This window comes from Eriocheir sinensis, unplaced genomic scaffold (genome assembly GCF_024679095.1).
Source record: "Eriocheir sinensis breed Jianghai 21 unplaced genomic scaffold, ASM2467909v1 Scaffold143, whole genome shotgun sequence".
Taxonomy (NCBI): Eukaryota; Metazoa; Arthropoda; class Malacostraca; order Decapoda; family Varunidae; genus Eriocheir; species Eriocheir sinensis.
In genome coordinates, this window is record NW_026110773.1 from 621495 (window position 1) to 637130 (window position 15636).

General features: G+C 42.6%; 1 protein-coding gene across 1 annotated transcript in view; it reads left to right on the plus strand.

Annotated features, from left to right (window-relative positions):
- The first annotated feature begins 243 nt into the window (after positions 1-243).
- Positions 244-15636, plus strand: part of LOC126990046 (venom prothrombin activator omicarin-C non-catalytic subunit-like) — a 51992-nt gene continuing 36599 nt past the window's right edge. The window contains exons 1-2 of the mRNA XM_050848611.1: positions 244-307; positions 970-1142. Of these exons, the coding sequence (XP_050704568.1) occupies positions 244-307; positions 970-1142 (237 nt within the window). The remainder of the gene's footprint in view (positions 308-969; positions 1143-15636) is intronic.

Here is a 15636-nt window from a genome sequence, read left to right on the forward strand (position 1 = left end):
TTCATAATTTATTGTGACAAACTTTATTTTCTGACACGTAATTCAGTCTTGTATTATTAGCAGACAACGTTACAGCTTACAGGCAGATGCTAATAGAAATAACACAACACAGAGACCGTACACTGAGTCTGTGTGGCGGTTGTATCTGTATTGCAATGTTCAGGAACACAAAAATATGTAAATATACGTAATATAGAGCGAGTGTATGCTGATTGTGTATGTGTTTGTGCCGCAGAATGCAAGATGGTGATCAGCGAGGGTTCGGACGTGGTGCTCACCGCCAGCTCGCACAAGCCGTTGCGCCGCAGCAAACACTCGCCTGCGCCAGAACGGCCTGGGCCGACCATCAGGACCCACCGGGAAGAAGCCTTGGACCGACCATCAGGATCCACCGGGAAGAAGCCTACCGGTGCAATAGGCCACAAAAAAAAAAAAAAAATCCTGCCAACCAAAGGACGCGACGCTCAACTCCCACCGAGCCTGGTGTGCCCGCAGGAAGGACGGTGAGACACACACACACACACACACACACACACACACACACACACACACACACACACAGTAGTTAGCGCACTCGGCTTACAACTAAGATGTCCGGGGGCAGTCGCCTCTCATCTGTATCCCTTGTCTACCCAGCAGTAAATGGGTCCCAGGTGTCAGTTGGGGGCTGTGTCCCGCCTCTCGGGTATGTATAGGCGTGATATGAAGCTTCACCCGCACGCAAAGATCCGTCACTATACAACTCCAAGCACTTTCGGGGAGGGTACTGCCTGGCGATGGCATGGTCTAGCACTTGATCAGACCATGGTGAATAACACACTTTTCTACTTACTACCATTTTCACTGATCACTGCATTTTTTCAGAGGTCATTTAAATTGTTTATTATGAGATAGTTATCACACTGCAATTTCAGCATGATGAGTCACCACATAGTTACCAAGAGCACCGCCTTAAACTCCTTCCTGCAGAGCACCAGTGGCTGCAGTGGGACTTGGGGCCGCCGCACCTAGTGACCGGGGTGGTGACGCGCAGCCGCAGGGACACGGGGCGCAACCACTGGGTCAAGGCCTACACCCTCACTTACTCCAACGACTCCAAGGTCTGGCTCACCAACAAAGACGACAACCACCTCGATACTAAGGTGAGGCTGATAGAACTTCCTGTATTGATGGTAGGCAGTGGTGTGTCGTGCTGGTGGAAGGACTGAGGGTGTGGCCTGCTCTGTGTTGGCTTGGGGAGGGGATGCTGTGTGCTGTGACTGAGCTTGGGTGTGTTGCAACGCTTCACTTACGCACACATAGTGGTGGTAGGCAGTGGTGTGTGTTTAGGCTTGTGGAGGGACTGTCGGAGTGCGTCTCGGCGCTGCGTAACGAGTGAAGGATGTGGGCTGTTCTGTCTTGACTTTGGGGAGAGGTGCTGTGTGCTGTGCCTGAGCCTGGGTGTGCTGCAACGCTTTACTAACGCCCTCAAACTAATGGTAGGCAGTGGTGTGTGTTTAGGCTAATAGAGGAAGTGTGGCCTTGGGCTATGTTACTTGTAGCTGTGATGTGCTTGCCCGGTGGAGGAGCGCTGCGGCTGAGCGAGGGTTTGCCGCCATGCATGACTAACACTTTCATCGTCATAAGCTGTGGAGGGACGGGCGTTAGTATACAGCATCGTAGCTTCTATCTACAGCGTCTAATAGCATCCACTTTTTTGCCATGGGGCCTTTCCTTGTCATAGTATGAGGACAGTGATGAACATCCGGTGTCGTACATAGCGCCGGATAAAGACATTAATTCTTCCGAGATGTTTTAACTTGTTGCGCCTTAAAAATAAAAGCAAGGAGAAAAAGTACTACGTAATTTTATCGTTGGAGTCATTTACTCGCCTAGGGCTTCATAACGTTAATTAGTGCCTAGATCATTACATATCATCAATGTATAAAATCCAAGGTTTCTGTGTATTCATCTTGTAAATAAGTCATAGTAAGTTCTCCTCTTGCTTAATATTCTTCGAGTTCTCCTTTGATTAGGTCATAAGGTTGTTAGAGTAAGCCATCATTTGACTGCACTAATCACAAACGCGTCATCAGCATCATCTCTTCGAAGCCTGACCCAACACTCGGCAGGAATAAAGATAAATAATAACAGTAATAATAGCGGTCAGCCCTCCCCAGGCCCTGACACTTTTCTTTTAAATTATCTGCGAAACTTTCACGTTTAGAAATAACTTTTGCGAGGCAGTCTTTACGAACAAACCTGTTTAGATTTACTGTACCGGTTTGTAACGCGGGCAGCTGTGGGCATCGAGGGGGAACCCTTGGCCTTGTGGCGACGACGGCAAGGCTCGCGGCGGCGGACGCAGACGGCTGCGACCTGGGGAACCTGGTGTTGTGTTGACCTGTTGTTTGCTTGCTTTTCCTTAAATTCAGGTTATTGTCTGTCGTGTTAATTAGTAGACACAGTATTCTTCGTTGAAAAATGCGTTATTACGGTCACCGCAGTGGTAGTGGCAGTAGTATAACAGGACTTGAAGGGTTAACGTAGTAAAGGTTTGTATTTTTGGTCACGCTGCTGGTGGGGTTACTTGCCTTGATTATTCTAACGCATAACTAGGAATATATATATATATATATATATATAGAGAGAGAGAGAGAGAGAGAGATTGATCGATCTTAATGCTGTCGCTAGCACTCACGTCCTTCGATCCATTCCTAAGGCAGCTGCCTCCATGAAGATGGCGGGGTGAAGGAGAAGCTTGGAATAGATCGGTCCGCCTCGCTCGCACCTTGTGATTAGCTGAGTTAATACCGCCACGCAGGCGCACGATGCAGCACCCATACAGTGGCTGTGCACGTGTGGGACATGACTCCACGGGCCGCACCCTTGCTTCGGATCCACGTCAGCCAGCAATTGTATTTAATTATTAATTTCTCAAAGCAATCATGTTAGCCAATGTCTCCATCCATACCTAACAAGTACCGAACTGGCTCTCACTTGCTCTTTCATTTCCACACACATTTTCTTGGGGCACGCACGTAAGTTAACTTTACTGATAGATATAAAAGTAAATGTTAGTTATTATTTCTCCTGACACATGGTCAGAGTTTTTGGTGTGCAACTAAAAGCGAAGCCAATGGTGATAAATAAAAGAACAATAGACTGCGAAACACAGGCAGCGTGCTGGAAACCCATCGCAGGCCGTCACTCTCACTTTGCTGAGCTCACATCAAGCTGTGGTGATGTAATGTATATTATAATGTACATGTGTATGTATGACTGTACGTGTGGCGACACCCGGTCGGTGTCGCACAACAGGATGTCTAACAACACGTCGTGCTTTTGGCCGTGGGAAGCTGTGATGAACTGACACTAGGATCAGCAAATGATGACTTTCATCAACAGTCATCAACCGGAACCCACACCCTTCCGGACGAACTACAAGCAAATACAACGGGCGAACAACGCGGAGAAGAGAGAGAAGACGGGTGACGAGCAGGCGAGCGGTGCTCTGCCGCCCCGCGCCCTGCAGCGGTGTGGCTGTCTCTGATTTCGTGCGTCTCGCTCACGTAAACTGTAAACCTTATGTAGTACAACCGTTAATATAGTTAAAATACATTTGGTATTTGTATTAACCTGAGAGAGAGAACTAACGTGAACTAAAGTGAACTTATAACGGCTACCGCTCGGCCACACATCACATAACTAAAAGGCTATTGTGTTGTCTCAACCACTTCAATCAACTGGAGAACGCAGGCAACGGGACACCGGACCTGACGTGAGATAGCAGTTTGCGCCTTAAACTTTAACGTAACACTTTACATTAACCACGTTAAAAATAACGCTAAAAGCTATTAACTTAAATGGTGGCAGCAGTGGTTACGAACTACTCCAAATTGTTATATCTCTCTCTTTCAAACGTACTTCAGTGACAGTGTGTGGGGGCAGTGAACGGTATCGGACACAGCAAGCAAACGCTGACCTCAGCGCGCGGCTTTTCCAGTGTTTCCACTTTAGGGTAAAATACCCCATTTTAGGGGATTTGGACCCTCTTTAGGGTAAAGTTTAGGGTAAGCCTAAAATAAGCAAAATCTAGGGGAATTGGGGGAAGGTATATGATAAGGGTAATAGTGTGCTTTTACTGTGCATGGATTATTATTATTTTGGGGTGGAAAGCGAATTTTGTTGCCGCTTGTGGAGTTTTATAACAGTGTAAAAAAGTAAAGTACATTTACTTTAGTTAGCCTTCTATATGAGCAGCTGATGTATCGTTTTCTTTAGTCACTTCTGAGTTTTGACGAGAATCAAAACAATTTTGTAACGGACGTTGTTGACTCTTGACGCCCGGTGTCCTTCTAGCGGCCTAGCCAAACTACCAAGCTAGTAAGTGCATTTTAATTATTGTTATAGCAGAGTACTAGAAGAATGCATGAAGTGGAGTGGAGTGATTGCGGGATATGGGAAGGTACAGTATGAAAGGTAGAGACGGTGAAGTGATGTGGTGCAACGCCAGGTATAGGTAGCTGCCATTGGACCCTGGTGCCGGTGTCACGTGTGCTGCAGCACCAGGTATAGCTATCACTGCAGCCTGGTGATGCAAGAAAGTCACGCTTCCCCTCCCCTCTCTATGGCCCTGTGGTGTGTGTGTGTGTGTGTGTGTGTGTGTGTGTTCCGTAGTAGATGAAAATAACAAAGGTAGCAAACACTTTCTTTCATCACAGGCTGATCCATACTATGTATAGCTACACGAGGAGCAGAAGGGATGGGAAGTGGTGAAGAAAAGAGTACATAAGATTGATTATGTAACAGCTAGTGGATGAGAGGCTATAGGAAAGGATGTGTTGGATGCTCTTTCGAAAGGTTTCGCCAGCTGCCAGCTCGTCACCTGTTGGTGTTCGCACCCCAAGCAATTAAACCTAAGCTGAGGCACAGATAGCAGTAGATCTACTGTTATCTGTGGCTAAGGCTATCCTCAACGAGATAAACCTAACATTCTCTTGTGTGCGTACGATCCCAGCCTGATTTAAGATGAATTCTACATAAAGTCGGGATTAGCATAACCTTATAAGATGATTAGGTAGCGAGGCCACTAGCAAGAGTACCTACAAGTGGCAAAAACTCTGGCACCCATTGCATGCAAAGATGGTGAGAGACTTGCTCGAAGAATCCGATCATTATACTCTCTGTATTAGCTAAGATAAAAACTGAGAGGTAGGTAGGTGAGAGCATGGTAAGAGGAAGGAAGGGTAAAATTAAGGGGAGACAGGTGATAGCTAAATGGAAGGTTGGATGGAAAAGACGTTAGAGAGGAAGGTATGGGAGAAACTCAGAAAGCTAGATTGACAGTTAATATGGGAACAAGTGTAAATATTTTGTTCAAAGCGTTTAAAGATGTACCTAGTGACAGCAGTAACAGAAGTAGTGGGCTGTAGAATATGAAAGGAAAGGGTATAGGTAAGTGCATGGTGGACAGATGGAATTAAGAGAGCTGTAGAAGGGAAGCTGAAGAAGGCATATTAGAAAATGTTGCAGTAGAATTTGGCTGAGGAGGTTAGAAATAGGAGATGTGTATTCAAGGTATGGAAGAAGGAAGTGAAAGAGCTACCGTATATACATGTGGCCAGGAACATATTTATAAACGGATTTATGGTAAATAATTGAAACAATATTGATGGTGTAAATCTTTTCTTTTGATATTTTGTTCATATGCAAGTTTGATTTTATGCAGAGTTACAGGTGCGTACATCTTTACTTCTTTATTGGAATTTAATTAAAAGAGAACAAAGTTTTGTGTTCATAGCAAAATGTTCATGTGGTCAGGAACATATTTGTAGATGATGGATTTATATTCAATCATTAAAACATATTGATGGTGTAAATCTTTTCTCTTCATATTTTGTTTATAAATTATGCAAGTTTCCTGCAAATTATATATATATATATATATATATATATATATATATATATATATATATATATATATATATATATATATATATATATATATATATATATATAAAACGAAATAGAAAAAAAATTTCCCTTACAAGTAAAGAGTAGGAAAGTTGCCTATGTGTGTTGTAACAAATCCACTTACTTTTACTTATTAACCACAATAACACACACACACACACACACACACACACACACACACACACACATATATATATATATATATATATATATATATAGAGAGAGAGAGAGAGAGAGAGAGAGAGAGAGAGAGAGAGAGAGAGAGAGAGAGAGAGAGATTTAGGGTAAAATATGGCTATTTAGGGTAAATTTCACAAAATTCCAGGGTAAAGATTTATTTGGCTGTGGAAACCCTGGGCTTTTCCTGCCCCAGTGAGTGAGTCAGCACACAGCCGCACCCGAGAGCACACCCCGCCCCGCCCCGCACCTCCACACAGCCCGCGCGCCCCGCCTTGCACCTCCACACAACCAAGTTTCCTTGGAGGTTTCCAGGCATTTGTTTCTTCCTACGACACAACTCGTCGTAGGTGCGCACTTATCTTCGCCAGGCAACTTGGACCTTTGAGGGTGACTGGTGGGCGTATATTGTCTGCCCGCCGCCTCTCCCACCACCGCTACCAGACGGGGGACGGCAGACCTGCCACCCCTGCAGCCCAGCCCTTGCCACCGGCGAGGGAAGGACGCGAGCGTGCTGAGTAGTGGGGCATCGAGTTGCTGTCTTCGAAGTTTTTAACACATTATAGCTGACACTCATTGATACGGTTTCAGTAATTACACCACTTGTAACATGATTTCAGGTGAATTACTATTATTATGTTCACGTGTTTAGGCGTGAGGGGCCATATCTAATCTATTAGATTTTTCAGCTGTTGATTTTTCTGGCGTGTGGTTGTTTAATATTTTTCTTGAGTAACATTGTTACGCATTTTATGTATAATCATTCATTTTCTTTTCTCCTTTCTTTTGTGTATTTTATTGCACAGTGGAGACGTTTTGTCTTGCTAAGCCTCACTCATTATTCTTTTTCCTCTTTTATTATGCATTTTAAAATCATCGGGGAGGAGTGAGCACATACTTAGCGGTGAATGATTATTACTTTACTTTCTTGCAGCAATATTTATTTTTTTATTTTTCCATTTTACTCCTCATTTTACTAGTAACTCTTTTAATGGCATTGAAACCTGACCTGAAGTTACAAGCTCTCACTGAGGACTAGGAGTGGGTAAAGGAAAATGAACAGTCCCGTCAAGGATAACGGTAACTGTTCTCATGTAAGGAGTGTAGCAGTCTTCAAAGGGTTCTTGCTCCTCATACGCTGCATGTGCAACCAAGAGGTATTTACTTACCTTACTAATCCCACAATGGCTTCTGCCCCTAATCACCCACTAACAGCAACAGCAGTTAGGCCTTTCGCAGGGTAGCAAGGGAGGCAGATTATTCGGCCAGGGACTTCTTGTTTCAAAGTGAGATTGTCATGGACATTTCATTCGTGTCAAATCCGGGAGATATATATCTCTCAGCCGCTCGAAGGTCAATCCCGGGAACGGGAACGACGGCCCTCATAAACAGGAGCGCGTTCACTGGACGGAAGGATTATGATGCGCTTCGGTCACTTTTTCTTGAAACATTTGGGGAAAATGGGCAACACAGCCTCGTAAAGGGTATAAAATTTTGCTGTGGACACTGTGCAAACGAGTGGCCTTTTTAATAGGCCAGTGGACGCCTATAGGCTATCTACTGATTTGATCTCGTGTTTTAAACAGGGAAACTAGACAGATGGAGAAACCATTACTGTAGCTAATGCTAGATTATTACTAGAGTTCCTTGTGTACATGATTGCCCTTAAAGTTCCTCTTCGAAGGAGTGCAGTATCCCTTGACTACAGCCCCACTGGCAACCTACACGGTTTTGCCAGCCAACTTTTATGGCCCTTAAAGTAATTTTGGGTCCTTTTTGAAGCTTCTTTTGCCGTCGACACGTTCGTCGGGGAGGGGGGCCTTCGCGACCCTCTGACCTAAACCTTTTTGGGTGTCACCAGCGGTAATAAAAAATTCCTTGGTGTGTTCTTTTACCAGTGGTTTAGGCAGAAATAGTCAGATAAGTAGGTGGTTGGAAATTTGAGCTTTACGATTTTTTTTTTTTTTTTTTTTTTTTTTCACAGAATGGTGCATAGTTATCGTATACAAAGACAAGCGCCGGCTTGAGGTTAAGCCTGACGCTGCTTTGTGTATATTTACACCACACGACTATAACCTGCATCCTCGCATCTACTAATTTATGTTTGGTTCCTAAGCTTTTGCCTGCATCTTTTTCATGCGAGAAGGGGAGTGCTTGAGTAATACTTTTCACTCTAACCCACTATTTTCTTTTACTGCTGAGTTGATGCAAGGCAGTCAGTCTTCTTAATTTAATTGGAGCCGTAATAACCGAGGGTGTAGACTAACATAGGGATAGGTACAAATTAACCTTGAACCTCATGTGCTTCTGCTTAAAACATACTTTTTCTCTGCACTGACAGACTTAACTTAACTGGAGCAGATGCTGTCCCTAACTTTTATCGTAACCAGCATGTGAATATCTGTAAACTTTGGAAGTAAGCAGACAAGTCTTACTTACCCTTACTTGACATACCACTGTTACCCGTTACGGGAGTTATTTTTGGCGTCAAAGATGTCAGTCATCCACGTTCGTTACGATCGAGGGATAGGTGGAAATTTGTCTTTTTCATTTGATGTTTATTAATGCTGGAATTACTTTAATCAATTATGCTGGAATTATATATTTCAGTGAGATTTGTTACAACAGTGAATTCACAACTTGGTGACAGGATTTTCTTTTATAGTACTGTAGACCTGAAAAACGGAGTATTAGGAGTTAGTGGTGCTGACTGCCGATGTTTCTAAGGTTCTCCAGACTTGTCCTTGTTATCACATTGTAACTATTAGGAGACTCTACGGATAACATTACCTCTTTTCACACAACCTTATCTATTGTTGTAAACCCCACCCGTCTCGAAGGCGTGCCGAGGGTAACGACACTGGCAATTAATTGTCACGCAACGGATGAGTGTTTCTCTGCGACAGTTTTGTGTCAAGGTGTGACTCGAAGGTTCAGTGTGTAGCAGATCTTCTTCAAGGATTGTTCCTTTTTCTTTTTACTATTCCAAATAGCTCCATTACCATGTATCCTAATGACAGTTTAGTCAATTTAATTTTACTAGGATGTATCATGTAAATAATTTTTCGAGCTATTATTTTGTTTTCTCGGAATAGTACTGAGCTTCCATGTCCACGACTCTTGCCAAGTTTACCTCGCCCTGTATGTACTTTGCCCATTTCTTGTTACTTACATGATTATTTTTTATTATCATTGGCATTTCCCGATGCTGTAGGCGGGCTCTGACTTGTATATATATATATATATTTTTTAATGCAATAACAGGACCTCGTTTAACTAGTACACATTGTGCGACTGTAACATGGGTAGGTACACTGCTTTTAAAGGTCGGGTGAGTCGCGAGGTCGCGACTTTTAGAGAACCGAGCGATGTAATGTATATATTATAATGTACATGTGTATGTATGACTGTACGTGTGGCGACACCCGGTCGGTGTCGCACAACAGGATGTCTAACAACACGTCGTGCTTTTGGCCGTGGGAAGCTGTGATGAACTGACACTAGGATCAGTAAATGATGACTTTCATCAACAGTCATCAACCGGAACCCACACCCTTCCGGACAAACTACAAGCAAATACAACGGGCGAACAACGCGGAGAAGGGAGAGAAGACGGGTGACGAGCAGGCGAGCGGTGCTCTGCCGCCCCGCGCCCTGCAGCGGTGTGGCTGTCTCTGATTTCGTGCGTCTCGCTCACGTAAACTGTAAACCTTATGTAGTACAACTGTTAATATAGTTAAAATACATTTGGTATTTGTATTAACCTGAGAGAGAGAACTAAAGTGAACTAAAGTGAACTTATAACGGCTACCGCTCGGCCACACATCACTTAACTAAAAGGTTATTGTGTTGTCTCAACCACTTCAATCAACTGGAGAACGCAGGCAACGGGACACCGGACCTGACGTGAGATAGCAGTTTGCGCCTTAAACTTAAACGTAACACTTTACATTAACCACGTTAAAAATAACGCTAAAAGCTATTAACAGTAATCCTCCTTTTGGAAGCGTGGGAACGTGTGGCCAAGACCTGAGCTAAAAATCTAGGTGATAGTAATGATCATGTTAACTATATTTGCCTTGATGTATTCTACATTCTGGAGTTCACAGATTATTCTTACGTAGCCCCCTGTACGTATGTCTGAGAGTCAAATTTTACGGGAGCTGCTGAGCGTGTCTGTCGGGAGCTTATATTGATGAGGCTGATGCCACTCTTACTGAGGAGGGGAGCGTGAAATCGAGTTAATGCGTTTCAAATGATCTCATCAGCTTGGGTGTGGCTTAAGTAGCTTTAGAGTAAGTTCTTGCCAGCCCGACCCAGGTGTTTTTTCTCACCAAGGCTCATCGAGGTAATCAGGTTATCCTTTGCGCCTGCCTGCACTCATGATCAACAATGGCTCCGGCGGCACCACTAGCATCACCATCATCGCTATCATCGTCACCATCATTATCACGACAGCCATCCCCTGCACCATCAGATAACTCTTCAGAAACCTCAAGTTATGCTAAATATGCACTGTAATATTACTTTATGGAAGATGAGAATTTGAAACACTTTACGCCAAGAAAATGAGCCGCCAAAGGTCCCCGACGTGGTGATGAGCAGCTCGTAATGGACGGAGGCGGCACAGACTCACCCCACCAGGGCCGTCGCGCGGGGAGGGAGCGGGATCAGCAGAAGGGGGCGGGGCGGGGCGGCCAGAAAATCAAGTTCAATACATTAACTTTTTTTCATGCATAATCAAAGCTCAGACAAATTAACACCTAGGGTGGTGGCGATAAAACCAGCGATAATGACAGGGCGGCGGTGGTGGTGCCTGTGGGTTGTTCCTTAATCACCGTCATCACCAAGCAGATTCTTTAGCCACCGGAACACCACCACAATGGAGGCAGCAGTGTTGGCTATAACTTCCATTAGCATTGGGATCTTGAACAAGTAGCGCGCCCTGCGAGTCATGTGCTCAGTATGTGCCTTCCCTCTGTGCCGGTGTAGGAGGCCCAGCTCACTCCCCGGGTTGAAATCACTCTAGAGTAATCTGGACCTAGGATGATATCACTCTAGAGTGATATCATCCTAGGTTCAGACCACTCTAGGATGAAATCACTCTAGAGTAGTCTGGACCTAGGTTGAAATCACTCTAGAGTAATCTGGACCTAGGATGATATCACTCTAGAGTGATATCATCCTAGGTTCAGATCACTCAAGGATGAAATCACTCTAGAGTAGTCTGGACCTAAGTTGAAATCACTCTAGAGTAATCTGGACCTAGGATGATATCACTCTAGAGTGATATCATCCTAGGTTCAGATCACTCTAGGATGAAATCACTCTAGAGTAGTCTGGACCTAGGTTGAAATCACTCAAGAGTAATCTGGACCTAGGATGAAATCACTTTAGAGGTAAGTTAAATCAAATTCGCTAAACCCTGTTGCCTTATTCTTGCTTGTGTTGAAAGCAAAGACCACATCAGGCAAAACCTGCGGCCATTGACCTTTCAGCCCTCCTAACACCTTCAGCAGGGACGACTGTATTGTCCGGTTGTTTCACTCTTCTAAACCGTTGGCTTGGGGATGATATGCACTGGTGATTCGTTGCACCGCATCCAGAAGACCATGCAGCTCCCTCGACACATTGTTTACAAAATCACGACCCTGGTCATTGATTTGGATAGCTGGAACGCCATGGCGACATACGGTATCATAGATGAAGACATATACACTTCTGGCAGTCTTGTCCTTCTGCGGTTCTGCTTCAATCTATTTGGTGAAGTAGATCACCATAATCGCCATACAGACATAGCCCTCCTCTGATGGTGTCAAGGAGCATATGTCTATACCAACTTGTTTCCATTGCTTTGCGGGAATAGGTACAGGGTGAAGGTCCGATGAATTCGTCTGGAACCTAGTACTGGCCTTCTGACAACGATCACGTTTTGCTGGGTATTTCTTCACATCAGCTGCAACACCAGACCACCAAAATCTCTAAATTAATTTACTGGCATAATTAGAATGCACTTGCTTATATTGACTGAAAAATGTTGTGAATGACTGAACCACTGAACTTGCAGTATGTGCGTGTGTGTGTGTGTGTGTGTGTGTGTGTGTGTGTGTGTGTGTGTGTGTGTGTGTGTGTGTGTAATTCACTGTAATACTTTTTTTCAGTTAACTTACCCGTCCATAATTTTGGCCAATGTCTTATCCCTCCCGATGTGGCCTCCAAGAGCTTTTGACTGTGTGGAGTTACCGCTGGAGAACAGTGTCCATGTGTCTTGAGGGTACTGGTAACTTGACACATGGACACTGTTCTCCTTCTTTCAACTTCTTCTAATTAGAATGACTCAGGTGGACAACTGAAATGAAAAGTTTGGGTCATGATGACATTTGATCATTCTCTTAGAAATATGTTGGTTTTTTGAATTACTTCTCGTTTCATATTCATTGAATAATATAAAACTTACTCTTGGGTTAATTTATTAATGCCTTATGCTTGTAAAACAGTTCTGCATTCTGTAAGACATACTTAGATGCCTTCCGACGGAAGTTTGCCTTCTTTCCTTGATCACTCCTGCACCAGTCTGGATATTTACTCTCCATCAGTCTTAACTCTGCTTCCTTACGGGCAAGAGGTCTCTCAAATAGGCTGTTGATTTCAGTTTTTTTTTTTTACCTTGCATTTTTTAAATGGAGTTTCGTGAAATACAAACATATTTGCTGTCAAGTAAATATCCAGATTGGTGATCATGGAAAGAAGTCAAACTTCCGTCGGAAGGCATCTAAGTATGTCTTGCAGAATGCAGAACTGTTTTACAAGCATAAGGCATCAAGAAATGAACCCAAAAGTAAGTTTTATATTCAATAAATATTATTATTATTATAATTATTATTATTATCATTATCATTATTATTACCATTATTGTTATTATTATTATTATTAATATTATTATTTTTATTATTATTATTATTATTATTATTATTATTATTATTATTATTATTATTATTATTATTATTATTATTATTATTATTATTATTATTATTATTATTATTATTATTATTATTATTATTATTATTATTATCATTCTTTTGAAATCCATGAAAGGGCATCAGGGAGAATCCTAATACTGATATAGACCCAAGCAGGGTCCTCCCACTGCGCAAATATGGATATGAAAAGGAAAAGATAAAATAAAAGAAAGGGAGTAAATACTTAGCAAGTTAACAGGAAGGTTTAACTTTTGTTTTAGATTTTATCAATAGCAACTTCTGAAACAATTGCATCTAAAAGTAGATTCCACACTTTAGTCAAACTGAGGACAAATGTTCGGGAAAATTGGTTGGTTGAGCAAAAAACTTGCTGAAAAGCATGCACATTGAAACGTAAATTATGACGTATTCGGCGAACAGGCTGAAATCGAGCAGGTAATGCACTATGAAGAGGATGTTCATTATTATTGACAATTCTGAAAAGCATGGTCAATGCACCAACGACTCGACGATGTATGCTAAAATTAGGCGGTATAAATTTTATTGAATTAAAAGAACGATCCAAAAGCTTTAAATGAGATGGAGCAGCTGACATCCAAACTGGATTACAATACTCAAAGAAAGGTAAAATGAAGGGAAAAAAAAAAACTATTTAAAACATTCTTATCATCATTAAAAATGGCTCTGCATTTTCGCAACAAATCAATCTTCTGGGAAATTAGGAAAGAAGTTATCCTAATATGATTTTCAAAAGTCAAATTAGAATCTAAAGTTACCCAAAGAAGTTTTAATGAATTACAGGATGTATTTACTTGGTTGTTAATTATAATATCCGGATTAGGGGGATGGAGGGTCCTTGAACGACTAGAAATGATAATATTGGTCTTGACTGGACGTAATTTCATACCCCAACGCTGGCATCAAGAAAAGATCAAATAAAGATCAGAGCTCAATTGTGTTGTTCCGTGATATATAAATGAAGGATCAGGAACATGACAAAATAAAAGAAGTGTCATCAGCATAAGCCATCAAATGGGAAGAAACCCCATGCCACATATCACTAGTATAAAAAATAAGAAGAGGCCCAAGAACATTGCCTTGGGGGACACCAGACGTGAAATGAGAGAAACTACTAAAATAGCCATCAATACCAACATGTTGGTGCCTGGCAGATAAAAAATCCAGAAAAAAAAATGAACTATTAATATCCACAGACTTAAGTTTAAAAAGTAAAGCTTTATGACTAACTACATCAGATGCAGAAGAAAAATCCAGAGAAACAAGTCTAGTCTCCGACCCAGTATCCAGACAAGTCTGAACATGAAAAGAGAAGTAATTCAGTAAACCAACATATTTCTAAGAGAATGATCTAATGTCATCATTTTCATTTCCTTTTCATTTCGGTTATCCACCTGAGTCATTCCAGAAGAAGCTGAACCTAGGAGAATAGTGTCCTTGTGTCATGAGGGTACTGGTAACTACACACAGTCAAAAGCTCTTGGAGGCCACATCGGCAGGGATAAGACTTTGACCAAAATTATGGACAGGCAACACACACACACACACACACACACACACACACACACACACACACACACACACACACACACACTGCAGATTCAGTGGTTCAGTCATGGACGACATTTTTCAGTCAATATAAGCAAGTGTATTCTTCTAATGCCAGTAAATTAATTTACAGATTTTGGTGGCTCGGTGTTGCAGCTGATGTGAAGAAATACCTAGGAACATGTGATCGTTGTCAGAAGACTAGGCTCCAGAAGACTTCACTGGACCTGCATCCTGTACCTATTCCCGAAAAAAAACATGGAAACAAGTTGACATAGACATATGCTCTTTGACACCATCAGAGGAGGGCTATGTCTGCAAGGCGATTATGGTGAACTACTTCACCAAATGGATTGAAGCAAACCGCGGAAGGACAAGACTGCCAGAGGTGTAGATGTTTTCATCTTTGAGACCGTATGTCGCCATGGCGTTCCAGCTATCCAAATCAATGACCAGGGTCGTGAATTTGTGAACAATGTGTCGAGGGAGCTGCATGGTCTTTTGGGTGTGGGGCAACGAATCACCAGTGCATATCATCCCCAAGCCAACGGTTTAGTTGAGCGAAACATCCGTACAATACAGTCGTCCCTGCAGAAGGTGTTAGGAGGGCTAAAGTGTTAATGGCAGCAGGCTCTGCCTGGTGTGCTCTTTGCTTTCAACACAAGCAAGAATAAATGAACAGGGTGTAGCCCATTTTATTTGATGTATGGTCGCACTGCCGTGCTGCCTGCTGAAGTCCAAGCAATTCAGTGTGAAGATGCCTCATGTAAAGCTTCTAATTGTGATTTCGATGCATCATCCCTTGAAGAGCGCCTGCGGTCTGTTGCTGACCTTAAAGACGTTGTGTACCCGAAAGTTTCATCAAATATAGACCTTTCTCAAGCTCGTCAACGACAATATTACAACAAGAGACAACACAACAAGGCTTCCTTTCAAATTGGTGATCATGTTCTTCTGT